Source organism: Coffea eugenioides, chromosome 11 (assembly GCF_003713205.1).
Source record: "Coffea eugenioides isolate CCC68of chromosome 11, Ceug_1.0, whole genome shotgun sequence".
In the NCBI taxonomy this organism is placed as follows: Eukaryota; Viridiplantae; Streptophyta; class Magnoliopsida; order Gentianales; family Rubiaceae; genus Coffea; species Coffea eugenioides.
Genome location: NC_040045.1, coordinates 36884797 through 36911418, shown reverse-complemented (window position 1 = coordinate 36911418; position 26622 = coordinate 36884797). Strand labels below are relative to the sequence as shown.

The 26622-nt window shown below is 34.9% G+C and overlaps 3 protein-coding genes and 7 non-coding genes across 10 annotated transcripts; 9 read left to right on the top strand and 1 right to left on the bottom strand.

The window, feature by feature from the left end:
• Positions 1 to 6342: 6342 nt before the first annotated feature.
• LOC113752466 (protein FAR1-RELATED SEQUENCE 5-like) lies at positions 6343 to 8695 on the top strand. The gene is made up of 3 exons (XM_027296576.1): positions 6343 to 8299; positions 8526 to 8591; positions 8682 to 8695. Exons 1-3 carry the CDS (start codon positions 6343 to 6345, stop codon positions 8693 to 8695), a joined length of 2037 nt encoding a protein of 678 aa, XP_027152377.1.
• Positions 8696 to 15044: 6349 nt separating this feature from the next.
• On the bottom strand, positions 15045 to 16695 carry LOC113754253 (putative pentatricopeptide repeat-containing protein At1g03510). The gene has a single exon (XM_027298621.1). It carries the CDS (start codon positions 16693 to 16695, stop codon positions 15409 to 15411), a length of 1287 nt encoding a protein of 428 aa, XP_027154422.1. The 3' UTR covers positions 15045 to 15408.
• Positions 16696 to 17870: 1175 nt separating this feature from the next.
• Positions 17871 to 22138, top strand: LOC113751764. Its single transcript, XM_027295885.1, has 2 exons — positions 17871 to 18314; positions 21226 to 22138. Exons 1-2 carry the CDS (start codon positions 17948 to 17950, stop codon positions 21918 to 21920), a joined length of 1062 nt encoding a protein of 353 aa, XP_027151686.1. The 5' UTR covers positions 17871 to 17947; the 3' UTR covers positions 21921 to 22138.
• A 775-nt stretch (positions 22139 to 22913) lies between these two features.
• Positions 22914 to 23069, top strand: LOC113754622. Its single transcript, XR_003465302.1, has one exon. It is a non-coding gene; the product is annotated as a small nucleolar RNA snoR134 (small nucleolar RNA).
• Positions 23070 to 23300: 231 nt separating this feature from the next.
• On the top strand, positions 23301 to 23391 carry LOC113754620. Its single transcript, XR_003465300.1, has one exon. It is a non-coding gene; the product is annotated as a small nucleolar RNA U36a (small nucleolar RNA).
• An 81-nt stretch (positions 23392 to 23472) lies between these two features.
• Positions 23473 to 23566, top strand: LOC113754588. Its single transcript, XR_003465270.1, has one exon. It is a non-coding gene; the product is annotated as a small nucleolar RNA Z223 (small nucleolar RNA).
• Positions 23567 to 23851: 285 nt separating this feature from the next.
• LOC113754594 lies at positions 23852 to 23969 on the top strand. Its single transcript, XR_003465275.1, has one exon. It is a non-coding gene; the product is annotated as a small nucleolar RNA Z278 (small nucleolar RNA).
• Positions 23970 to 24220: 251 nt separating this feature from the next.
• On the top strand, positions 24221 to 24338 carry LOC113754595. Its single transcript, XR_003465276.1, has one exon. It is a non-coding gene; the product is annotated as a small nucleolar RNA Z278 (small nucleolar RNA).
• Positions 24339 to 24629: 291 nt separating this feature from the next.
• On the top strand, positions 24630 to 24737 carry LOC113754608. Its single transcript, XR_003465288.1, has one exon. It is a non-coding gene; the product is annotated as a small nucleolar RNA snoR97 (small nucleolar RNA).
• A 671-nt stretch (positions 24738 to 25408) lies between these two features.
• Positions 25409 to 25519, top strand: LOC113754609. Its single transcript, XR_003465289.1, has one exon. It is a non-coding gene; the product is annotated as a small nucleolar RNA snoR97 (small nucleolar RNA).
• Positions 25520 to 26622: the final 1103 nt, after the last annotated feature.

The window sequence follows — 26622 nt, the reverse complement described above, 5'->3', positions numbered from 1 at the left end:
CCAACGAGAACCCCTACCAACTACTAAGACTTTTTACTCACTCTATTATCTAAACCAACAAGAATACTGGCTAAAGTAAAGCAACAAGTTATAACAATGCAAAAGGAAAAAACTAGATCCAAGTGTTTTAGAGCATAGAATCCACTAAATATGCCTAACCATGGATGAGATGGTCAATTATCATTAAAACTCTTGTCTTGCTAAGGATATATTTTATTCAAACAATCGGAACTCACTTTTGCTAATGAACCAAATTTAGCCAACACTGTAGTTTCTCCACTTTCGTGGTGAAATCACAAGTGAAGACTTAATCAAGCACCAGGAATATCAAAAACATCCACCTAAGTGTACTATTACTTTTTATATGTTTACTCCTTAGGTTCTACCTATTCCATTTCCATAATTGTCGTCTATTTTCATAGATTAACAACAACTAGCATGCCTTGCAAATAGTGATCAAGCATTCACAAGTACAGAAGCAAGAATAGAAAAACTAGCAAGTACAAGATATAACAATAATCAACTACATTCAACCATAATCAAGGCACAAATAATTTCATCTATCCCTATAATGGATTGTATTATTTTGTTTATCTATTTAAGGATTTGAAGTCCTGCATTTGTAGTTGAGAAAAATTAGTGAATTGATTGAAAAAAGATTTTCTTTCCTCTCATGCCTTCCTTTAAGTTTTAACCTATGGTTCATCACATCGGCCGAAGGCTCACGGCTTTTATCTATCTATATTAGCATAGTTGGTTTAATTCTCTCTACCAAAGAAAAGCTTTACAGCTTTGTTTGGTCATATATATTTTGAGTGACTTGTTTTCTTGGTTTGAAAGTTTGAATTACATTCGCTGCTGTGTGATTTTTTGTGCTAACAGTCACTGGTATACAGACCAAACTCTATGCTCTGTTTGAATAGAGGGAAAGTTGTGTGAAAAAAGTAAAGTACGGAAAAGTGAAGTACAAAAAATTGAAAGGTTTTTTAGTTTACGTTTGATTGTCAAGAAAAAGTTTGAGGAAAAGTGGGAAGTTAATGATAATTATTGGTAGTTAGTAAAGTTTTTGTATCTAATTTTCTACTTTTCTTCAAAATCCTACAAATTTTGCAGAACGCAAAATACAAGAAAATTTTCAACTTCCCTGTTAACCAAACATACACAAAAAAATTTGCTAATTTTACTTCATTTTCCCACGATTTTCCTTACAAACAAAAGGAGATGGGTTATATAGTGGGAACCATAATGTAATATCACATCGGCTGAAGGATTGAGCTCTAGTTGTCGAGCCTGCAACAGACTTTTCGCCAAATTAGTTCCTTCTTTACTGTGCCATTCCGGCTAATTCCGGCTAATCCCTTCCCGCCGCATTGGGCACTCTTCCCTTTTATTTTTTCCTCCCGTCAAATCACAATGCAAATGTGCCGTACTAGGGCTACAATGCAAATGTGCTGTACTAGGGCTGCGTGTACATTTGGGAGTTATTCTAGAGTTGCTCTGATTAAATTTACGAATGCATTGGCCTGCTTTTTTATATTACCAAATATTTATAAAAGCAATCATAATTAATGAATAATAGCTTTAATTTTGTATTCCTATAGCTATATATATATATATATATATATATAAAAGAATCGGTTCGTTCTAAATTGTTAATTTAAGCAAAAACTGTGCAGGAGATGTCATTAACCTATGCTTCATTAAAATATTAAAGAAAAACTCTGCCTCATTGTTTAAACAATTTTCAGTATGCTACAGTAAGGAAAAATATTACCCTTTGCTATTCTGATAATAATTTGGGTAAAAAAAATTGGAAGCGAAAATATAAAAATTCATTAAAAAACAGTGTATTCTAACAATTATTTTTTCGCTCAAGTACCCCCCCTCCTCCTTTTTTTTCTTTGGTTGTTAAATGCTACCCTTGCTATTTTAAAAGTTATTTATGCACAAAAATTTGGAAAAAAATTTGAAATCAATAATAAATGACTATTCTAATAAGAGTTACTGTTATATACCCTAATAGTATATATATTATCATGATTAGATACATGACATATATGCATAATTGGTAGTAACATTTAAAAGTTAAGATTCATTAAATAACTTGAAAAGTATAATAATTAGATGTACATGCCAGTTTGTATGCCATTGTTTTAAAACAAATATGTACTTACATATTTATGTTATTAAATTTCTACATCAAGTAAACTGCTTTGTTGGAGTTTATGGGAAGATAGAAAAAATAAGATATTGATAGTGTTAGTTATTTGCTTTGATTATGCAGATCCACCATGACAAATATCCTTATTTGCCTTGAATATCGTATTTGTTTAATGCATGCTTTCTTCCTATGTATGTTACTATTTTCTTCCTATGTATGTTACTCTGAGTCTGTCTAAATGATTTGTTTCTTAGTCGTACCATGTATGTTTCTCTAACGAAATATCCTTTCTTTTTACCAAACAAGTATATTTCATATAATCATATGCCTCTGTGGTGTTTTGATATAATCAGTGTAGTACTATTATCAAATTTGTGACTATATCTCATTTATCATCTCTTTAGTTATGAAACTATTTACAAAGTGATTTTAACAGGCATTTTCTTTTCAATTTTTGTGTTACTTTTTTCTTTTCTATTCCTTGTTTCATTTTTTTCTTCTTTCATACCAAATATTGTAGGGTTTTTTGAAATAGCCACCTGTTAACGCCTAATATTCACATAACCTACTATGTATATACATGTACTAACAATTATTATCCTTTCTTGCATTTCTATACTTTCCTTATTTAATCTTATTTATCCTCCCTTATATTTATTTACTTTCTTTAATTAATTTTACATTTCAAAAAATATTACACCTAAAATATATCTTTGGGCACCGTTAGACAGACTCAATATCGTATGATTGATTTCTTAATCGTGAAACGATACTTAAAGAAATAGTGTTATCCACAAGAACTATCATAATGAAATTAATTATATCGGCAATTGCTACTTAAATCTTCATAATATTTCTTATATACACATAATTTAAAAAATTTTGCATTTATTTCATAAACATATGAAATTATTTCCATAACCTATGTGAGATCTTCAGCCCCAGGTGAGTTCTGAATTGACCACATATCATTTTTCATCTATAAAGTACATATGTTCAACTTCTAACCAGTAACTAAACTTAAATTCACTTCTACATTTTCACACACACCATTCCCGTCATGAAAGACTCATCCAGAGGAGTCTCCCAAAATGCAAATTGTTTTTGTAATTTGTTAGACTGGAAAAAAAAATACTAAAGGGGCCAAATTGTATAAGTTTCACTTTATGTGGTAAATTACGACTATCCTCGAACTTTGTGTCTATCAAATTGTGATTATACATATTTGTTTTGTTAACAAATTGCACTTAAGTGCTTCCTTAAAGTATATACTTGTGCCTTCTTCTATTTCATCCAAATTATTTGGTTTAACTATATTTACTTCCCTTGAGGATTGTATATATTACAAAATAAAGACCAAATTATGTTCGCCTTAGGGGTGGGCAAAATTATCCGCTAACCCGAAAACCCGTCATATCCGATTCGATCCGATCTGAAAATTAAGATATCCGATTTTTATTATTTGATCAGGTTAAAAGAGGGTCGGGTACCCGCTAAGATGCGGGGCGGGTTAGGGTCACATAATTAAAAACTCGTGGGTACCCGATCCACCCTGCATATATATATTTTTTATTTTTATTTTTATACACACATTATAAAATAATAATTTAAAACTAAATAAGTAATTTTATTGAACAAATTGCATTACAAATATGAGAGAATATAGTTTATTTACAAAATTCATTTGTAGATGTCATGATCTTATATTTTATAGAAAAAAGTTTAATTAATGTGGAACATATATATTAAAAATTGTGCTACTTATTTCAAACTTTTATTGATTTTAAATTCTTTTAATTTTTTGCCTTTATCTTATATTCTCTTCACATGCTTGTTTCTTAGTGGGAAACCTTTTTTGAGAAAAAAAATTTATTAAATCTTAGATGAATGTGTAAAATATAAAATTAAATTAGTATAAATCATTTTTTTAAAAAATAAATGATAAATGAGGCGGGACGGGTACCCGCTGACCCGACCCTATCTCAGCGGATACCCTATAATCAAGTACCCGCTGATATGCGGGGCGGGTAAGGGTCAGACAATGGCTGACCTGCAAGGTACGGGTCGGATCAACCAAATCGTGAATGGGGCGGGTACCCGACCCGTGCCCACCCCTAGTTCGCCTCCTGTTAGTGAGGTTCCTAGACTCTGTTAATGGATATTGGCACTTGGGATCCTCTGTGACACATTTTGAGTGCCAAACCAGTGCCACCTCTAATATTATGCCAAGTGTCCTGTTATTATTTGTATTTTAATTTTTTAAAAATTCAAATTAATTTAATTTAACACAAATTTTCCTATCCTCTAAAACTTTGAACCAAATTAACCAACCGGTCTAATTCCATTACCAATATTTTTGTACAGCAACCACTCAAGATCGGTTGCTTTGGGAAAAAGAAAAAGATAACCCTAAACAATTGCCTCCAAAGTCCAAGCCTTTTTTTTATCGTTGATTGCTTAGAACAATCAACCGTAGCCTAATAAGCTAAAACTGCAGCCGCCGACTATTGAAGCAAATTGACTACAAAGATTCAGGAAGTACTCAAATTAAAGCCCAACCATCCCTAGCTTTCTCCAGCAAAGAACAAACCAAAACGTTTCACATCATTCAGGTAATTATCCAACCTTGCATCCGGTTTAAGTCTTGAGTTTTTTCAGCTTTGATTTATTAAATCAATATCACTATTTGCTCCATGATCTTGATTTCGAATTTCAATTTTTTTAATATTAAGAAAGTTAGGAAATAGACAACAACTCGTAAGTATTTTAACAACTCATAAGCAATATCACCCTACCTTATGTTATGCAATTTTATATCTCATTTTCAATTTCCATTAAAGTGAAATTTACATTGAATTGTGAGTTTGGAAAGATTAAATATTAATTGAGTGGTCAAATTGACTACTTACACGCTAATTGTAATATACCTGGAAAATAAGTTACTTTGTGGGATTAAAAAATTATTTATTATTTCAAGAATTGTTATAAATTTTACTAATGTACCAAATTAAAAAAAAAGATACAAGAAGTAACAATAGCTTTTCTGACTAGTTGCAAGTAGTAGTAGTGAACAAGTAGAATTGGAAATTCAACTACTTTAATAAATTATTGAGGGACAAAATTTGCTTACATTTTTTCCTTATTGTATTGCAATTAACTTGCATGAAATTATTTTGTTAATTTAGGGTTAATTCAGTCAGGTTTCAGTAAGAAGACTTGTTGAGATTCAAAATAGTAAAATACATCTGGACCTGGTTCCTCTTTTGACCCTATTCTTTGACGGTGTTTGAGGTTTTAGTCCTTACCATGGGATTAATTTTTTCACCAAATTTAAAACCCGTGGTTCCTTAATCATGCAAGCTGTGTGTGGAATCATTCTACCTGCCTAGGACGAGTTATTTGGTACATCAATTCAACTTTAGCAATTTTCTTATGTTATCAGCTAATTGTTATTGTTCACTCCTCGGAACAGGTCAGGTTGGTGCTATTCAATTGGGCATCAGCCGGTCACTGCAAAACTGGGCATCAGATTTACGTCCTCGTTTGAGAGAAGGTACATTTCCTTGGAGTAATGTTATCTTTATTAATTGGTTTCTTCACCTTGCTGCTTCTTCCACCTTACAATGGGGAAAGACTAGATTTTTGAAATATTCTTCACCAAATCTGAATTTTTTTAAGGAGTACAATCATGCATGTACTGAGCTTGAAAACATGATGATTAAATCAAAAGTAATCTATTATTTTGTTCGTATAGTTGTACGTCAAATGTGTGTTCTATTGCGACCTGAAACATTGCCTTCTTGCATTTCACGTTTTGTTATATGTCTAATTTGGAGCTTTTGACCTTAGTTGCCATTTTTAGGTGGTTTAGTTGTCATTTTTAGGTGATTTTTGTTGACACGGGATTCGAGGGTTGTTGAAAGGAAAAAGCCCGGAAAAGCAAAAACAAGAAAGAAATTCCAGTGGGTCAAGCGTTAGAGCAAGTCTTGCCTGTGTCACGACTCTTGAAAGGTTGCAGGATATGGATGCTAAGGCTCTATAGAAACTGAGGTATCATCCTGTCAGATTGGATTTGACAAGGATCAAATTACCAATGATGAGGTTTCACTCCACCAGTTTTAAATGTGATAAAGGATATAAATAAAATTCATACATTGATTCCTTTTGACCTAATTCCGAAGATGGGCATGGAATTTGAGAGTGAAGAAGATGCTTATAATTTTTACTTAGCATATGCAAAGGAAGTTGGTTTTGGAATCAAAAGAAGTAGCTTCCACAAAGATAGTAATGGTAAGCTCATGGATAGGGTCTTTTGTTGTAGTGCTGAAGGAAAACGAGAAAAGGATAAAAGAGATCTCAATGTAAGAGCCCCTCGTCCTGAAACACGATTTAATTGTTCGGCGAAGATGAAGGTTAACAGTAGACAAACTGGTAAGTTTCGTATATGTCAGTTGATCATTGAGCATAATCACTATCTTTCAAGTCCCAACAAAAGTCATTTACACAGATCACATAGAAAGATAAATTCTATTCATGCAGCTGAAATTGATATGGCATACCATGTGGGTATAGCACCAAAAGTTTCTCATGAACTTATGGCACTACAAGTAGGAGGACGGGAGAACTTAGGTTTCATTCCTGAGGATTATAGGAATTATTTACGTTCTAAACGAACAATACAAATGGAAGTTGGAGATACAGGAGGCGTACTTGAATATTTGCAAAAAATGCAATTAGAGGATCCTAATTTCTTCTATGCAATTCAAGTGGATCAGGATGATTTGATTACAAATATTTTTTGGACTGACGGATTAATAAGAGCAGATTATGCAAGTTTTGGAGATGTTGTTTGTTTTGACACGACGTATAGAAAGAATAATGAAGGCCGTCCATTTGCATTATTTGTTGGAGTGAATAATCATAAACAGACTGCAATATTTGGGGCTGCTTTATTATATGATGAAACTGCTTCAACATTTGAGTGGTTGTTTGACACTTTTGCGAGAGCAATGTCAGGAAAAAAACCAAATACTATACTTACGGATCAGGACGCAGCAATGGCTAAAGGACTAATTTCTACATGGCCTGAAACACGTCACCGTCTTTGCATATGGCATATATTTCAAAATGCAGCTATTCATCTCAGTCATGTGTTCGAAAGTTTTAAACAATTTGCAAATGATTTCAGTAAATGTGTATATGATTTTGATGAAGAAGAAGACTTTATATCTGAATGGAATACTATGTTGAAGAAGTATGGTCTTGAAGACAATGATTGGTTAAAACGTATGTTTGAGATTAAAGAAAAATGGGCATTGGTGTATGGAAGGGAAACATTTTGTGCAGATATGACAACAACTCAAAGGAGCGAAAGCATGAATAGTGTGATAAAAAGGTATGTAACCTACAAGAATAAATTTCATGAGTTTTTCAATCATTTCGGGAGGTTAGTTGATGATCGTAGATATAAAGAACTTAAAACTGACTTTAGAGCATATATGAGTACTCCAGTACTACCATTCGATGTTGATGTTTTGAAACAAGCTGCAAGTGTTTATACTCCTGAAGTATTCAAATGGTTTGAAATTGAGTGGGGTAAATCTTATGATTGTGGTATAATCACCTACAGTGAGGTTGGAACAGTGATAGAATATAAGATCACTCCTAAAGGCAGAAAAAACTATCATATGGTTAGATTTGATTCAATAGGTGATCAGATTTCATGTAGTTGCAAGAAGTTTGAATTCTCTGGGATTTTATGCTCTCATTCTCTGAAAGTTCTTAATATAAGAAATATCATGAAGATCCCTAGTCAATACATAATAAAGAGATGGACCAATAAAGCAAAAGCTGGATATGTTAAAGACCACAATTGTTGCAATATCAATAATGATTTGGATCCGAAAGTGCTTTTTACGAAGCGTTACAGAGATTTGTGTAGACTATATACTCAATTGGTCACAAAAGCTGCTCAAACAGAAGAAACTTATAAAATTGCTAAAGAAGGCCTTTTGAAAATATTGGATTTGGTTGATGCAAGGTTACATCAAGAGGGGTCGAGCAATGAGATGTCAAATGCAACAAAAGTTTCCAACCCCACAAATAACACTACTAATGCAAGTGGTATCAATATCAAGGGTATTAAAAAAAAGATGAAGACTATTTCAGGCAAGAGATTGAAGAGTAGTCTCGAAAAGGCTACTAAGAGAAGAAGATCAACCAAAAAAAGCTTGCAAAATAGTATAACTATGGAGTTACCAGCGTCATCATATAATGAGGTTTTATTACATTATAATTTTACTATATTTGTAATTCAATATTTTCTTATATTATGCATCCAATCTTTGTTTTTTCTTTTCATTAGCCTATAGGAGATACTATAAATATTGTATCTACGAGGTGCAGTATGCAACAGCATGGATTACAAGAGGTAATGATTCGACATTATATGTAAACTAACAATTAAGTATTATTTACTGTCAAACTATTTATAACTGTGTTTATTTATTTTTATTTTTAGGCAAATACAAATGAGGGGAGTATGGTAGAATCTTTACGGTATCAACAAGAAACTTTTATCCAACCATGTTATTCTATGCCAGTAAGTATGATAGAGTCTTTGCAATCTCAACAAAGCAACTTTGTTCAACCATATAATCCTACGCCGGTAATTTTTTAGTTTCTTATTTGCATAAAATCATTTTATAAAAATTTTATGTTTTGGTTTACACTAAAGTTCATGAATATTTTTCACTTTTGTGGTTGATACTTTGTGAATTTGGATGTTAATCAACAAAATTATGGCCAGCTATGCACTTTCAGTTCCATGAACATGACCGGCTTGCTCAAGGTAAATTATTACAGTTGTGATCATGAATAATTACTTCTTTAAGAAAAGATTCTTTATTGTCTTTTTTTATTCATTCATTTATTTATGTGTTCAATTTTTTGGTGATATAATTCTAACCATAGGCACAAGAATTACATGGTTTCGAAGGAGCGAAAATAAATCAGTTCGAGTTGAATGACAAGTCTTGCACTATGGGACAAGAAGTTGGAGTTGATTGCAATGATAGGTGTGGTTGTCCAGTTCCATGCATCAATGATATTTCGTGCAAGTGTTCAAGTGGACAAAAGACCTGAAAATTTGACTGAAATTGACAATGGAACTTTTCGTGCTTCCCAAAATTAATGCACATTCTTCTATGTAGAATATATGTTTCAATTGACACTAGTAGTGAGTTTTTAGATCAAGAATATATGTTTCAATTGACACTAGTAGTGAGTTTTTAGATCTTTCATTTGAACACTTTGTTACCATTCCAAAATTCAATAAGACATTTGGATACTGTGGAATGTGAAGAGGCTTGGAAACATAATTGACTTAGATGCTATACTCTGACAAAGAACCAACAGGACAAAGTTCTCCACGCATTCTTGCTTTGTGTTGCCGAGTCATTTAAGGAGAACTCTGTCATCTGAAATCCCAAACACAAGACCTCCCCCACCCGAGAGAGACTCGTACTACATGTGTTTACGAACGATTAGTAAACGAGAATTGCAGTAGCAGCCACTAGCAAGGTCGAATCCACTTTCATTTCCACCAATTGTTGCTGTTTTCCCAGGATATGCTTTTTGTAGTAATAGTACTGGAGCCCTAAACATATGCTGAGCTAACACTCAAATACGTGATCCATAATTCCTAGATGCCCTTGCTGACTAAATGCTTTATTAGCAGACAAATGCCAAAATGTACTTACACTGGGTTGCCTCTTCACATTGTCAATTGTCCGACTTAAGTCACAAGATCATACTACAAGAAGCATAAGCATATGATCACAACAGATTATACTAGTGGATATCACCAGAGAAATCGAGTTAGTAATCCTAAATTGCATCAAACATAAAGTTTGTATAATCAGGCAAAACCAAAATTCTCCCAACATCAAATGAGTAAATCACAGTTTCAAACTAAAAATGCCACTTGAATACATAGAAATGCCCACCACATAAGAATTATCGTGGAATCTATAATGAGATAAAAAAAGATGTATATTTCCAAATCAACCAGCTAAACGAAGCTAACATACTCGTTTAATGAATCATAAAGCAAACGTGTAACAGCCATTATATTTACAAATATTTCAGCACACAACTCCAAATGTAGTTCGTATACAGGAAGATCAACAAACAGCATAAGCTGATACAGAACCAAACAAGACTACAGCCTGAATTTAGCATCAAACCAAGTTCAACAACCTAGAACTAGACTAAACTTCAACAACAGAAACGATATGGGGAACCTTCTGGCAATCAAAGGGCAAGCTAACATACTGGCAGGCGAACTCCTCAGCAATCTCAAATGCCAATTCGCCATGTTTCCATCGTTTTCTCTGTTTCAGAAGGAAGACTGACACTTCTCCAGCAATTTTTCTGCATTGCAAAATATCAAAAATTTTGCTGTTATATTTTCTAAACCATTGCAGCAAGTGTTGCGACTACCATTTGTTTTACCTACAGTGAGATCACCAAAAGTCAAGTTCCTTCCAGCAAGGCAAAGACCACAGAAGAAAAATGAAAGGGTGAAAAACAAAGGATTCCACAATGTTTAGAATACGTCAACGAAAACTTTGAAATTCATGCAACAACCACCTCTGAATTATGAAAAGTAAACCAAAGACATTAAGGTTAATTACAAATAGATTAAACAAAGACATCACAAACTTAACATCACTATTCAACTAATTCTAGTCATGGATTTAACTAGGATCATTCTATACGTTGCAACAGAAAGGGTGTTACAATTGATAAAAAAATCAACCATCCCTATATTTCTCCTTTACATTTGTTCTCCCTATACAACTGATACTAGACTGGATTACAAAACCAAGTACCTACTTAACATCTCCCTAGCGTGTTACAATTTCAAAACCAAGTACACTTCTATTTCTTTCGTTCTTTCTACAAGCAACAAACTATGAGCAAAAAGATTTGCTGCATGACAAAGCTATAATAATGGAGCATTTCATCTTACTTTCTTCCAAGCAACCGAAGAAAAGAAAGACAAAATTCCAGGCCGAGAAAAACCATATATCATCATAAATACTTGTAACGATTGATAGTTGCTAGGGTGCTTCACATTTAATTGTAGAAAAACTATAACTTCCTTTACAAATCATAAACAGACAAGTAAAATATAACACAATAATACTCAAAACTGAAAATACAATTGAAATTAAAGTTGATTAAAAAAAACTGAACAGCATAAATAAGTGGATAAATTAGTAACTAACCAATGTGTCTGACTAATCTCAAGTTCTTTACTCTTCCATATATGCTCATAGCCTGAAGAAATAGACAAGACCCATATCCCCAATTCAACAGATAAGCTCAAAAAAGTAATCTTTTGAAATAAAACGCCATAACCAAAAAACAACAAAACAAAGTGAAAATCAAGAAAATGAAACTTAAATAAAAGAAAAAGGACCTGGCGAAGAGTTTCTTCAGTGGTGGAGTGGGAAAGACGGCCCACAAAAATCGTGCAATAGGGGTCACCAATCACCTTTGGATCGCCGAAAGGGTCATCTGCAAGAAAATGAGCACATAAAAAATTGGGGAAAATGGCAAAAAAGAAATTACAAGAACCTGGGAAGGAAACCAGCAATAGGAAAAGAACCTAGAACGCTGCACAATTGGGATCCTCGGTGAAGTTGATCCAATCTTCTTCCTCCTTCTACAACTCAGCCATGAAGTACATGAAATTGCCTCTTGCCGGAGCTCGAAAGAGAAGGGAACCAACCGGTGAGGCAATCGGCAGTGAAGATGCCTTTGACGGTGAGCCAATCGGCAGTGAAGATGAGCCAATCAAAAGGACTTCATCGGAGGAAGAAGGAATCGGCAGTGAAGGGTTTGAAAGGTTTGAAGGAAGTGAAGCCAATCAATGATGAAAGTATTGGTAATGGAATTAGACCGGTTGGTTGGTTTGGTTCAAAGTGTTAGAGGATAGAGTTAATTTGTGTTAAATTAAATTAATTTGAATTTTTAAAAAATTAAAATGCAAATAATAACAGGACACTTGGCATAATATTAGAGGTGGCACTGGTTTGGCACTCAAAATGTGTCACCGAGGATCCCAAGTGGGATATTGGGAAATGACAAAGAAAAAAAAAGGCTGAGTTGTAAAAGATTATAAAATAAATTAAAAACCCAATCAAAGAGAACTTTTTAACCAAAAAACCTAAAAAATGGAAAACGAAATAGACAAAATATCACAATAAAACAATACAACAAAAAGAAAATGGAGTATTATATATTAAGAAAAAGAAAAGGTCCAAGAACAAAAGATTACCATTGAGAAAACCAAATGGAAAACAATATGAAAGAAAAAAATAACAAAATTTGACTGTTCATAGTCTTCTTCAAAATGCATATTACTTTCCATTCTTTTCTGGTCTTTTGTCTTGAATTTCTCGTCTAAAATTATTATGATTCCGTCCCACATTTTTATCAACCATTTCACTAATGGAAGCTCGTGATTGATTCCTCTGTTGCATGAAATACTTTTTCCTTGTATGCTCTGAGAACCATCATTTCCTTCACTAATCACTACCGGCAACAGATAAGGATTATGCAGGGCCATCGCCAGCCCGCAGTATAAACTCATCTTCGTATAATTATCTATCCCTTTTCCACCTTAAATTCCCGAGAGAAGTCCTCTTTAGCAACGCAGGCCCTTTTCCATTGACGGGTTCAAACTAGATTTTCTAACAAAATTAATCGGTTTAAAATATGATCATGAGTAAGTACATAAATATAGTCCTGAAAGATAAGTGAATATAGAAAACCGTGTTGTTGAGATATGAAACCGTAAACATCTTTGAATTTCCTCCATTTCAATTAAATTTGAACCAAAAGTTAAAAAATATGGGATTATCAAATGATACATAGTGTGATGCAGTCAAAACAAAATATTTTAGTAATAAAAGACGAGTATAAACTCATAACATATTCTCTATCCTCTCCTTTTTACATTTTTAGTCTATGTTATAGGATAACAAGATGGTTAGAAATCATTTATTTTTTCAACCCAATCGCTCTTTTCATTTCAAAAAACTTTCGAGGTCTTAATCATCTGTCATCAAAGGATTTCCTCTTTAGGCCACACTGTAGTATCAAGAGCAGGCAATAAATGAGTGAGACAGCAGAGTATATCGTGTATGATATTTCCTGGTGGTTGTGCTACATTTGTACTGTTCTATTTCATATGAACATTGCTCAACATAGTCGTCGCCTCAAATTCTAAACCTTTAGTAGTGACATATGATACAGCTTCTTAGAAGTTTCACGGAATCCATTACCCGATAGATCACAAAGAAGAAAAAGAAAATACGTTTTGTGGAGAGAAAACAGTACAAGGTTTCCAAAGAGGGGAAAAAATTGATAAGGCCTGTCCGCTGTAGTCCCAATCTACTCATAGCTCACTACTTCAACAAGTAGGAGCAAAAAGTGGGAGATCAACATTGGATACAACCAATAAGAAAAATAATGCCTTCATTTGCGTGCAATGTATGAAACATTCGACAGTCACTCGGCTAAATAATGATCCAACTGAGGGTTTTGGCACGAATGGAATAGGTGAGTAAAAACAAAATGCAGAACAAAGCACAGAAACGGGTGATAGAGGCGTTGTGTCCTACTTTTGTTGGGAGAAGGTTACTACATTTTCAAATCACCATCCATCGTAGCTAGCAGACACTTCACCTTGAGCATCGACAGCACGAACCTGGGTAATCTGATAAGATATTGGTGCTGCTCCTGGTTTTTAACAAATGAAACAAACGTATATACTTCAACAATTAAACCCAAAAAGTGAGAGATAGCATCGGATAAAACCGATGAGAACGATAATGTCTTCATTTGCATGCAATGTATGAAATATGAAACACTCGACAGTGACTTAGCTAAATTACACAGAAACTGGTGATAGAGGCGTTGCGTCCTACTCTTGCTGGGAGAAGGTTACTACATTTTCGAATCGCCATCCATCCTAGCTGCAGACATTTCACCTTCTAGGACTAGAATTTTAGCCAACACTGAACATCTACTTTACGAACCTGGGTAATCTGATTGATAAGTTCTGGCAAACACTTCACCTTATAAGACTAGAATTTTAGCCAACACTGAACATTGATCGCACGAACTTGGGTAATCTGATAAGATATCAGTGCTGTTGTTGCTTTTTAATAAATGAACCAAACGTATACACTGTTTGCAGCCCGCGATTGACAACCACCTTCAGTTTTTTACATCTTTTTGAATTTGGATTTCCAAGTGCTTATAAATTGTGATAACAATCTGCTTGAACAGGTTGCAATTGGTTTGTCTTTTCTTCTAGTTTTTCTTCACAAAATTTGAAGCATACAAGTGCAAATGTCAAGTGAGGACCAAAGAAAAATAGAGGCCACCGCACATCTCGTGTGTGCCAGCCCTATTTACCCCCAAAAAGATTTTTTTTAAAAAAATCATCTTTTGCACTTTAGTCCTCGTGGGACTGTAGTGCAACAAAATTAACAAATTCGTCGCCGCACATCCTATTCCTTAAAAAAAAAAATTTTTTTGGTCGCCGCATTTTCCCAATTACCCAGTTCTTGCAATATATTTTTTAACATTATTCTGAGAAATTTGCCTATTGCTTTGGTGTTTGTGGGGAAACAGAGAAGAAAAACAAGAATGCCTTTGGATATGCAAGACTGACTGCCTTTCTATTGGCTGGTCAAGAAAAATCAACAACATATGCTTGGAATAGGAGCCTTTAAAAAAATGTGGCCAAAACAAAAAGGAAGCCACAGTGCAAAGTCATTCGAGAAGGATGAAAGGCCAGATATGTTTGGCTAATCATTCAATTAGCATACAGCCAAAAAAATTACAAGTTTCTTCGAGTCAGAATCGCAAAGGATACAAAAAATGGTGATCATCATCGGTAAACCAGTTGTGCAAAAGTGAACAAGTTGCCATCATGAGATTTTAAAATTTCAGGTCTTTAAACTCCTCAATATCATTTTGTAAATTACTAAAATCTTGAAGAATGTATAGTTCATATGCTCAGTGCAGAGACCCGACCAGCATGAGCAATGCTTGGAGACTTCAGGCCCTCATATTCTTAGTCTGTTCTTATGAATGTCAAACCACAGTGTCTTCAGCAGAGTTAATCTATTGATTAGATTCCCTCAGTCCTTTAACATTGTACCTCAATTTTGGTGTATTGTCCAACTACTACCAGGTGTAGCCTTCAGGCCCCTTTCCTTCATTTCTCTTCTAATTTCTTCTGCTTTTGTAGGTCTTCCAGCATTAGAATAAAGTCTTGCCAATATCACATAATTAGCAGGATTTTCTGGCTCCATCTCAAGCAATGCTCTTCCAGCAATTTCCCCGAGCTCCACTTCTCCATAGGTTCTGGAAGCCGCAAGTAATGCTCCCCAAGCTTTTACAGTCACCTTTACTGGCATTCCTTTTATAACTTCATAAGCCTCACGTAATCTACCAGCTCTGCTCAAAACATCAACTAAACAAGCATAATGATCGCTATTTGCTTCCACCCCATAACAATTTTGTATACGGGCGAAGTACACTCGTGCCTCATCAGCTAATCCTGCATGACTACAAGCTTTCAGAACAGCCAAAAACGTAATCTCATCAGGCTTTACATTCGCTATTTCCATCTGCGCGAATATTTCTAGTGCAGTTCTTGCCTCACCTTGAAGTGCGTAAGCTGATATCAAACTACTCCAAGCAACCACATCTCTTTCCTTCATTTGCTGAAACACAGAATCTGCATTTCTAAGGCACCCGCATCGCCCATACGCTTCAATTAACCCGCTCCTCAAGTGCATACTCGGCTCAAATTCATTCCTCACTGCATAACCATGAATTTCTTTAATCAAATTCAACGAGGATACACCCAAACAAGCACGTAAAAGAGCAAGAACCGTAATCAAATTAGGCGCCAAACCCAACTTCAGCATTCGCCTATAAAACCCAATGGCCTTATAAAACCCGTCATCCATTTCCAAAAATCCAGCTATAATCGAGTTAAAACTCGACACACTAGGCAAAACATCCATAACTTCAAACAAGTCCATAGCAGCAGACATATCACTTGAATGGGCGTAGAGCGAAATCATAGCGTTCCAAACGACTGCATTTCTTTGAGGAATTTCATCGAACAGTCGGCGGGCGGATGAAATTGAGATGCATTTGCCATACATGTCGACGAGAGCAGAAGCCACAAATGGGTTTGATACGAAAGACCATTTGTAGGTGAGTGCGTGAATCGAAGTGCCCAGATCAGAGCAGTGAAGGGATGCGCAGGATTTGAGGGCAAGAGGGAAGATAAAAGGGTCCAATGCGAAGGATAGAGAAGAGTGGATATGGTGGAAAAGACCGAGGGCTTTCTGGTGACGGCCACCGTTGACGTGAGAAGCTAGGAGCTTAGTGTAGGAAAGCAAACGGAGGTGGTTCGATGAATACGAGCCCATGTTTGGTTGGTTGGTTAGTTTTTGGCGGTTATAACCGATTTTTAAAAGCCTAATCAGGCCAACTTTGGTTTAATAATCTCGGTTTCACTGAGTTTCTAAGAGGTTATTCAGTTTGGGTCAAGGAAATCTCATAATAGCGAAGGAAGCTTGCTTAATTTAGAGTCCATGAGGATCCGACGGCTTTTATTTATCCTTTAAAATTCGAATTTTTTAAGAATAAATCTTATATACACTGACAGTATTTATATTATTATGTTAGATACACGACAAATATGTAAAATTTGGATTTCAAATTCAAATTTAGATTACGTGTCATGCATCAAATGGTGAAAGTGTATATACTTTCAGTGTATAGAATATTAATCTTTTTTTTAATACTTGATTTATAAAAGTTAGCAACATATCCTTTATTTTTTTTTCTGGCTAAAATATATGAGACCTTTTTGTGCATTTGTGTGAGAATCAGATTACTCCCTTATCGTTTAAAAATATTTGCAAAGCTCTCATAATTTCAATGAATCTTGAAGACGATGAGAACCATCCAAATTGACATTGTAAACCATTGGGGATTTCACGTACGAAAGATGTTGATGATACATTTTCAAACATTTGAAGAACTTAAAACCAAAAAAAAGTAAAAGAAAAGAAAAGGCATATTTTGTTTTACTTTAAGCTTCAAAAACATTTTGTTTTCTAATTGTAAATTGACATAAAGAATAAAAGAGTGTGAGAAGATTATCTAACAATCTTGTGCCTAATCTTTTATAAAAAAAAAAAGGGGGGTTTTTTTTAGCGCTCATCATCACTGCTCGATACCTCTTTTGCAGAAGGATCTAGGCAATGTGTTACTGAATTAGCTTTTCTTTGGATTCATTGAAGCTTTAACAAAGATTTTTTTGTAATGATTAACTAGAATTTTCTTGTTAATGTGAAAATATGCCAAATTATTATCATCATAATATTTTGTACATATTAAATTTTAACTTAAGCCAACTCTAAACTAGGCTGGGTGGGCGTCATACCAGAAAGGACCAACCTTGTTGAATAATGTTCAGACAGTTAAACTAGACAGGCCCAACATGAGGCTGAAGGTCAGTTTTTACTCGGGCTTATCAAAGGCCTAGATCATAGGCCTGAACGACACGCCATGAAGAATCCGAATCTCGTACTCGGACCCAGGTAACCCGTGGATTGAAAGTTTCTTCTTCCTCTTCTTCACCTGTCTCCAAGATTCCTTAAACCCTAAAAATCCATGTCGATGATAACTCTTTCAAGACTCTTTTCCCCTAACCCATCTCTCAAAACTCCATTTAAATTTAAACCCTCTTTTCAAAAGCCATCTTTCTTTACTCCCACTCTGAACCATTCAATCCCATTTTACCCTTCTTTAGATAAAGCTAACCCCTTCAAGCTTCAAGGAAAACGCCTGCCTTTTGGGAAGAATCTTGGGGTCACATTCGACAATAAGAGAAGTTTTGGGCTTTTTGCTAAGGCTGAGGAGAATGAGGAAATGGATAAAGCTGAATTGGAGGCTAGAGGGCAGAGTACCATGCCTGATAGGTTCAGACCCTTGACTAAAGAAGCTCCTGATAAGCCGATCAGGTGGCCTTGGTTTATAGGTATTTCTTCTTTTATTTCAACTTCCCAGGTTTTGAGCCTTTCAGGACTAGTTTGGATGTTAAAGAATGGATTTTTAGTGACATATAGGTGTTGAGAGGAAGAAATTCGATTATGGATTTCACTGTCCTGTAACTGTCAATTTGCTCATGTGCCGATATAGTTTGATACAGTTTTGCTACTGTATTCTTGATCATGTATTATAGTTATGATGATGAATGTGTATGAAGTCGCCATTGGGTGTATGAGAGTTGAGTCCTACCACTTAAGTACATCCTATCGAAGCCGTGACTTAGCAAAGTACCAATTCAGTTGTTCTACACACTATGGAGTGAATGTTCAGTCACGTAAAATGATGAATTTTGGGATCACAAGTGTTAGGAAACTGACTGCAAAGCAGAAGGGGGATTACAAACTCATATACTATATGGATAGTTCTATGGCTGACTTTTGGGTATTCGATATTGATTAAGAAAGCAAAGCAAAGGAAAGGAAAGTTGAGGGGTGAAATAAAAGTAGTTCCTTTGTTGTCCCTGGACTTTGGTACCACCCACCCCCATATGCCCAGAGGAATAAAGATTCTCATTTTCACTACTCAACCTATTGATGAGTTGCTTTTTACTTGTTTAGCCATCAAAGGTAAAAGAACCCAGTTGGAGCTTGCATCCTCGGCCAAATGCACAACTGTTTGAGTCAGATCACCTTGCACAAAATAATGTCAAGGATTATCATCCCCCTGTAGCTAAAGTCATGATCCTGCCATGGCTGAAACAACTTTGAACCTCCTCAAGTGCAATATAAACAGTCACACATTACTGGTCAACAGTATATTGTGTTGCTTAATTATTGTTATCTTTCAAATTGTAAACTTTTAAAAACTGGTGGGGCCAAATGTGTTGCTTTTGATGGCTGCAATGATTTTTTTCCTCAGTGTTTCTCTTGGGAAGTGCAATAGAGGCATTTATTTTGTAATAGGAACATTAAACTTTTTGCCTCATGCTTTATATGATGTTTGCTGCTAGGGATAATAACCATACGAGCTAAATCACTTGGAGGCAGAGGTCAAGAGTGTTGAGTATAGGCTCATTAGTTTACAAATTCCATCGAGGATTGCTAAATGAGGTGTTTATTTTACCTTTTACGTCGGATGCAAGTTTTTATAATCCATTAATCCCAAGAACATTGAGGTGAGCATGACTGCGTGTAAAATAAAACTGGTAACATGCACACTGAAAGGAACTGTGAGTCTAATTTACACTTAATTGGTCATCTTTATAAAAATAGACTTGGGATAAGCCCAACTAGATAGGTATGGACCTTTTCATGGCACAGGAAACTTCAGCAACATGTTCTGGACTTTCAAGACAGGTTGTTATGTAGGAGCAAAAAGCAAGCTGCAACATCTAGGGCAATGAGAAATACCATCACCAAGTAAAAAGCCTGTTTTCATTTCGACTACCAGTTAGGGTTGTTGTAAATTAATCTAACCTCCAGAGAGAGATCGGTTCCTTTAATTTCCAAATTGATGTTGGGAATACCAATGAATATAGTCAACCAAGGAGAAAGCTTTTATGGTTCAACACGTTATAAGATAGATTTTTGCCTCTTATTGAGTCATATTCATCATTATCTCACAAGAGTTAGCTTAGTATCAGGGTTCATAGTACTCAATTAGTCCTTTTCTTCTTTTGTCACAAGACCAGAGACTGAAGTACTAGCTTCAGTAGGATAGTTTTACCCTGAGTCATTTAAAGTAATTCAAATCCGAAACCTTTATATCAAATGCTGCCATTGAGTCGTTTCTGATTTCCCTCATTAAGTTAAATTTTCGGACCAGCATGAATTTAAATGTTTCTACGTGCTTTACTTTTGCTTTGTCTTTTAGGCTCAACTTATGCAGGTGGATATTTTTCTTAATCATTTTGGTTTAAAATGTTCTTCTAATTTGTGTCATTATTTTTCACTCAAATATTGTTAGTTTTCATGACTTGGGAGTCATTACTTAAGAGGTGCATGCCTCCATTGTTGGTGCTTATGTGTTGCTTAACAACATGAATGATGCAAGTCTGTGTTCAAATTTTGTATATAAGTCCTTGTATGAGTAGATTAAGTGGTTAACTCGTATGTTAACCTTCATATTCAAGTCCAGTGGTGACCTTGAGACATTTGCAGTTCTGGAACTTTTCAGGCATGCAAAATAATGAGTTTTATCTGATCATTGTTTGTGGTCCAAGAATGGAGGGGTAAATATATGTTAATAATCTTGCATGAAAGCTCAGTTAGAATCTTTCATGATAAAGCGCATTCTGATACATTAACTTCAGTAGCCTATGAAAGAAACAAATCCTCAATGAAAAAGGACATAAGTGTAATGGTATTATTGATTAGAAGGAACAGAAATATAAACTGCAAATGGTAAAGAATGTTCAGATCTATTAGTTACTACTGTAAGGGAGAGATGTTTTAATTTGTATATGGAAAATGATGGTGAAAGTGACACCCTGATTCAAGAAAGCTCTAGTCATTGGGCGACTACATAACATGATTCATTGATTTGTTTATGGTTTTCTGTTTCTTGCCCTTTTTGTTCTCAAGAGAACATTTGTTGGTAGCCTATATTTCTCAGTTTCTTTGTTAAACGCATATCTAACTCTAGTTTGCTAATTTGATTTAGGTGTTCTGATTTTAATATATTTTTGTGATAATGGACTATATATCTAATGGACTTAATGTAAGATGACTTGCAACTATTTACTTAAAAACCAAAGTAAGAAAGTGAAAAGGCCATGCCAACCTATATTTTCGTAATTCTGTAGTTTTTGTTAGCCTTTGATTTAAGAAGTGGTTCTCTTCACGAGCGTAAAAAAGATTATGAGTTGACTGATTCTTTTGTTGACTGTGAATGACATGCAGCATTGGCTTTTGCACTTTATGCCTGGAGAACTGTCTTGTGGGAATTGTCCAACTGGAAGAAGGCTGTGGCAGCTATCTTCCAATTCCTTGGATACATCTTAAAACTCGCATTAGCCCTTGTATTCCATTTTATAGGGGATCCAATTACATCCTTGATTAGAGGTATTGAGACTACATTTTACACCATTCGAGCATCCTACTCCTGGGTGATTGCATATGCTCCTATTCCAGAGCTTTCAACAGTTATCGTCCTGTCATCAGCCGTACTTGCTATCTCTGAAGCGACTGTTCCTGACTCTGTAAATAGCCAGCCATACATGCTCACGTTAGCTGGATTAATCGGTCTTGCTGCTGTTAGGAGCTACATTTCTGAGCTATTCTTTTGGATATTACTTTTGGGTTTGTTTAGTTTTTCTCGTTTTGTTAAGAAGAGAGATTATGTCTCTTCTGCATTGCCTGCGGCAGCTGTTTTAGCTGGTGTGGGAGAACCTTGGATTAGAATCATAGTGCTGGCCTCATATCTGGCACTGGCCATCATTCAACATTCAAAGCAACGTTCAGATGGCAAAGAAAATGAGGTTACTGGACCAGTTAGGAGAGTTCCAATTCCTCTTCTTTGTGCTGCATTGGCAATTGGTCTCCGCGTTGCCGCTAAATGGGCTGGATATAGACACCTGACATGGATGATTGCTTGACTAACAGGTCTGCTTATCCTGATTTCAGCGCTGAGACCATAGAATTTGCTCATCAAATTGTATAGCTGGGATAAGATTTTGTACTTTCCCCACATTATCCCATTACTTTTGTAACTTGTTTCCTATATTCTGCCACAGCAAGTTCACTAAATTCACAACTTTAGAAGATGTCATATGGTTTGACAGTCAAAAGTGGTTGCCCTCAATTCTTCTTTAAATCTCGGCCTCTGGTATTTACATTGCTAAATTCTTGCGCTGTTAGAACTGGTTTTTGTCCAAACAAAACTTGGTGAATAGAACCCAAGGGAAATGGTACCAAATATTGAATTCTTTTACACTTGGCGTAGATTTTTACCACATGGCCAAAAGAGTAATTTAATTTCGAATAAAAATCATGTAAATTGTAATAGTGTTCAGAAATTTTTTTTAAAAAAATTTTAAATAAAGCAAAACTTTTATACTAATAGTGTTCAGAAATTTTATCCTAATAAATGCTAAATTTTAAGTGTGCATTGTTATATTCTACAAATTATAACTTATCAATTTTTTTTTATGTAAGTGGGAGGTTTCAAATTCAAATCTCTCATTTACGCTCCTTTTCTCTTTCAAAATTATAGCCTACCTTAATTAGACCTGCGAAAGAAATTCTTGTATAGAGTTACTTGCAAGTTAATTATAGAAGAATTCTTGAACAATTTTTACATAACAGATTAAAAAAAAAAAAGAAAAAAAATGCCACTCCCCATAAACCCCTGAGCCCAATGGGTTGATTTGATGGGCTTGATCCAAACAAAACCCAATGCAGTCTATAAAACCCTGATTTTAGGGGTTAGGGTTCCAAAGCAGTCTCCTCTTCTCTCTTCTATAAAACCCTAAATTTTCCCCTTCATTCAATCCGCCCTCCACCATTCTTCCTCCAACTCTCACACACAGAACACACACCGAATTTCTCTTTTTTGTGGTTTTTTTTTTCAATCTCAGAAATTGATAGAATTGCACGTAGCCTCCCGGGCTGCTCCGAATCTATATTAAATGAAGAAGATTGCCCCAAAGCTCGTGCTAAAACGTCGCCGTTCAGTGTTGCAGTTCAGCCTCATGTACCTAATTTCATCCCAGGGCTGAATCTGTGTCAAAGCAACGGCTATATTTTGATTAGCCTTCATCTGATTGTTTTTTATCCAATTTCGAATGACTTGCCTCAACACCTTTAGCTTTTTTTCTGGATTTTACATAAATGAAAAAAGGTCTAGTCAAGGAGGCAAATATGAAAATTTACCGGCGGTGTCAACGTGGGGAAAATTCAATCTTGTTGTTTTACTTCTAAGAACATCCGCTAAATTGTCTTCAAATTTAGCTTTAATTTTGAAAATTGTTTTTCTTTGGCGATGATTAAATTGGATTTATCCGCGCTTCTGAGAGCATTTCTCTGATGCAAAATTTAAAAAATGGTTGAATTTCTTGATATGAGCCAAATCAACAAATTACTATCTTTTGTGTTATTCTGTTGAGATATTCATTATTTTTAAGATGCATAACATATTCTTTGTGTTAATTTCGGCGGGGATGATGAAAATTCAGCTTATAATGCCAGTTCTGCTTCAGAAAATTCTTGATTGATAGAGCTGTAATATTCCTCTGAGCCCTTTTCATTTTTGCAATTACTTATCGTTTATTGATTTTTTATAATAATAATTCTGATAATCAAATTATTTATGCATTTGTTAATAGTGGAAATGGTTTAGCAGTCAATGAAGATAAGTTAGTATAAGCTGGATAGTATTTGAGGTGTAGCAATTACACCAGAACATGATATTACTGTGTTTATAAGGGATTTATCTGAGACTGTAGCCGTTGATTTGAATTTTTTATTTCATTCATTTTTGTTGAACGTATTCTTTCTAATTATGATTGATCTTTTGTATTTCAAAAATGCCTGTGATGATATAATCCACCTATATGAGGTGTAGTGGAGCCAAGTCTCTGCTTTTGCAGAGAGAACCTACTTGGTGAAGCTACATTGCACATGATCCTATGGGATTTAACTGAGGCAGAAATCTGGTCTTTTTTTCTTCGTCTTTGATTTTCAAGAGTACAGGAAATAAGAAAAAGTTGTTCTGATGAAATCTGTGAATAATGTTGCTGGATAGTATTTCAGGTGTAGTAATAACACCAATAGATGATATTACTATGTTTATAAGGGATTAATCTGAGACTATAGCCGTTGATTTGAATTTTTCTTATTTCATTCGTTTTCATTGAACGTATTTTTGTAATTATGATTGATCTTTTGTATTTCAAATGCCATTGATGATATAATCCACCTATATGAGGTGTAGTGGAGCCAAGTCTCTGCTTTTGCAGAGAGAACCTACTTGGTGAAGCTACATTGCACACGATCACACGGGATTTAACTGAGGCAGTAATCTTTTTTTTTCCTTCTTGTCTTTGATTTTTAATAGTACAAGAAAAATGAAATATTGTTCTGATGAAATCTGTGAAAATGTTGTTATTATGGTTGTCAATGAATATGATACCATGTTTGTTTAGTAAAATGAGTAAAAGAACATGCACTTGTATTTTTACAGTAGTTTGATGATTTGTCTTGTCCCTTGACAGGATTTTTGGCTGATGTTACTATGGTTTGCATACAAATGAAAACGTGGATCGTTGTTTAGTATGATTGAGTTTAACTATACTCTTACCCGACTAAATCTGTTGTGGGTTTAGGGTCTGAAAAACTCAGAGAAGTATGTGTTGCCATCAGCTTCTTTCTCTTGAATGCTGACGAGATTGGAGTTAAATAACAACACTAAATTTGGTTCAAAATTCCATGTCTTGTGCCAGAATCTTATCCAGCATGTTTGTTTTGGTTACCAGTGATCTATCTTAATTGCTTGGTTGCTTGGAATATATTTCCTTCTTTTGGATGTGCTTGGACTAATGTCTAGGATGAATGAAAAACTTGTCTGTTTAATCTGATCTGAAAGCTGAGTCAAGGATGGCTTATTTGAGGTGTAGTAAACCTCAATTCCCTGCTTTAAGGGAGAACCTGCTTGGTGATTACTTCAGAGTGTGAAATTATTGGATTTTTCCTGAGGTTGTAATTTGATAATCAATTTTTAGTTGTGGATCTAAGTCAATTGAGATCCTGGAAAATTTTCTAATCTTAGCAAGGTTTTCTGAAGCGGAAGTTAGTAATAACACAGCTCTGTGATGACTGAGGGGCATAATGAATACTAACAGTCTTTGAATAAGAAGTCCTACACTGGCTTTATGAGCCAGTCATGGCCAGTGAAGCATTTCAGATGGTTTTGAGTTATTATGTGCCTCATGCCATAAGCTTGGTCTCATGTTGGAGAATCCTAGTGATGATTCGTAATACTGAGGCACAACCTTGTTGAGCTTTTGGCGGCGAGGGTTGGAAGTTGCAAAGAAAAATTGATTGGCTCTTCTTTCCACTGATTGAGTTTAAACTATACACACACCTTTTTAACTAAAGGTGATTGTAACTGAAAAACTCGAAAAGAAAGGAGTGTTGTTTATCAGCTTTGCCTATCTAATACCCCATGAGGGTGGAGTTAAATCACAGCACTACAATCAGATTATGGAGGACATTATAATTTCATCTCTTTCCATCTCAAATTATGATGTAATGTGCAGCTTGTTGATCTCAGATGCACCATTTTTGAAATATGACAAGATAGTTGAAGTCAGCTAACAGCATTCAACAGCATGAAATGGGCGTCAGGTCTCTTTGGGAAGTTGGGAGTACCTGTTTACTTTCTTCCAATGTAAATATAAAGTGCGAAGATGTGAATTCTTGTCAATTGTATTGTGATTTGCTGTTTTAGTATAGATGCCACTGGGCTTTCAGATGAAATGATGTAGACAAACAGTGATCTTATTCTACGGTCAAATCTCTGTATTACCTGAATCATGATCGAGATGCAATATACTAGCTTTGTTCTTTGGCCAAATTCTGTAGTGCCAGAAAAGGTATTTTGGGCATGCTATTGGTAATACCGTATGTCAAGGAATGACTCAAAAAATTTTTAAATGGATTCTCTCCAACAGTAATATTGGTATTTGCTAATAGTGAGCGCTTAAATGGCAGGCGATTTTTGTATTGTTAAATTATGCTATAGTCGACTTTGCCCTGTGGTAGAACTCTGTGCCTCTTGTTGGAATTTCTTTGTCAATCTAAGCATTCCTTTTTTGTGGAAAAAAAATCAATCTAACCATTCAATTACTCTCTACCCTAGGTAGTTGGCTTTCTGCATGTCAGTAATTTTTTGTAAGGAAAAAGGGGGATATTTTGATGGGCTGTTGAATGTGCTTAGGTTTATTTTTTCATTGTATTGCAAATTTGCTTTTGCAAGGAATAAGGAGTAAATTTCCAATGGTGGTGCTTTTTGAAAAGAGTTATTCGACTTTTGACATGATGCAATTTGTGAATGCAACTTTTGAAGATACATGACGTTTGGTAAATATGTTTTTCACCCTTTTAAAAGAAGTTTGAAAATCACTTTGACAATTTCTTTTATAAGATCATACATTCACCCGTTGGAATTTGCTCAAAATAAGGGACTGTGTTTGTGAAAATTTCCAAATGATGCAACTTTTTGAAACTTGTTCCCAAACAGCGAAGGTTTTGAAAAAATGTGATCCATTTTTTTTTTTTCCAAAGATGATAACTATTGTA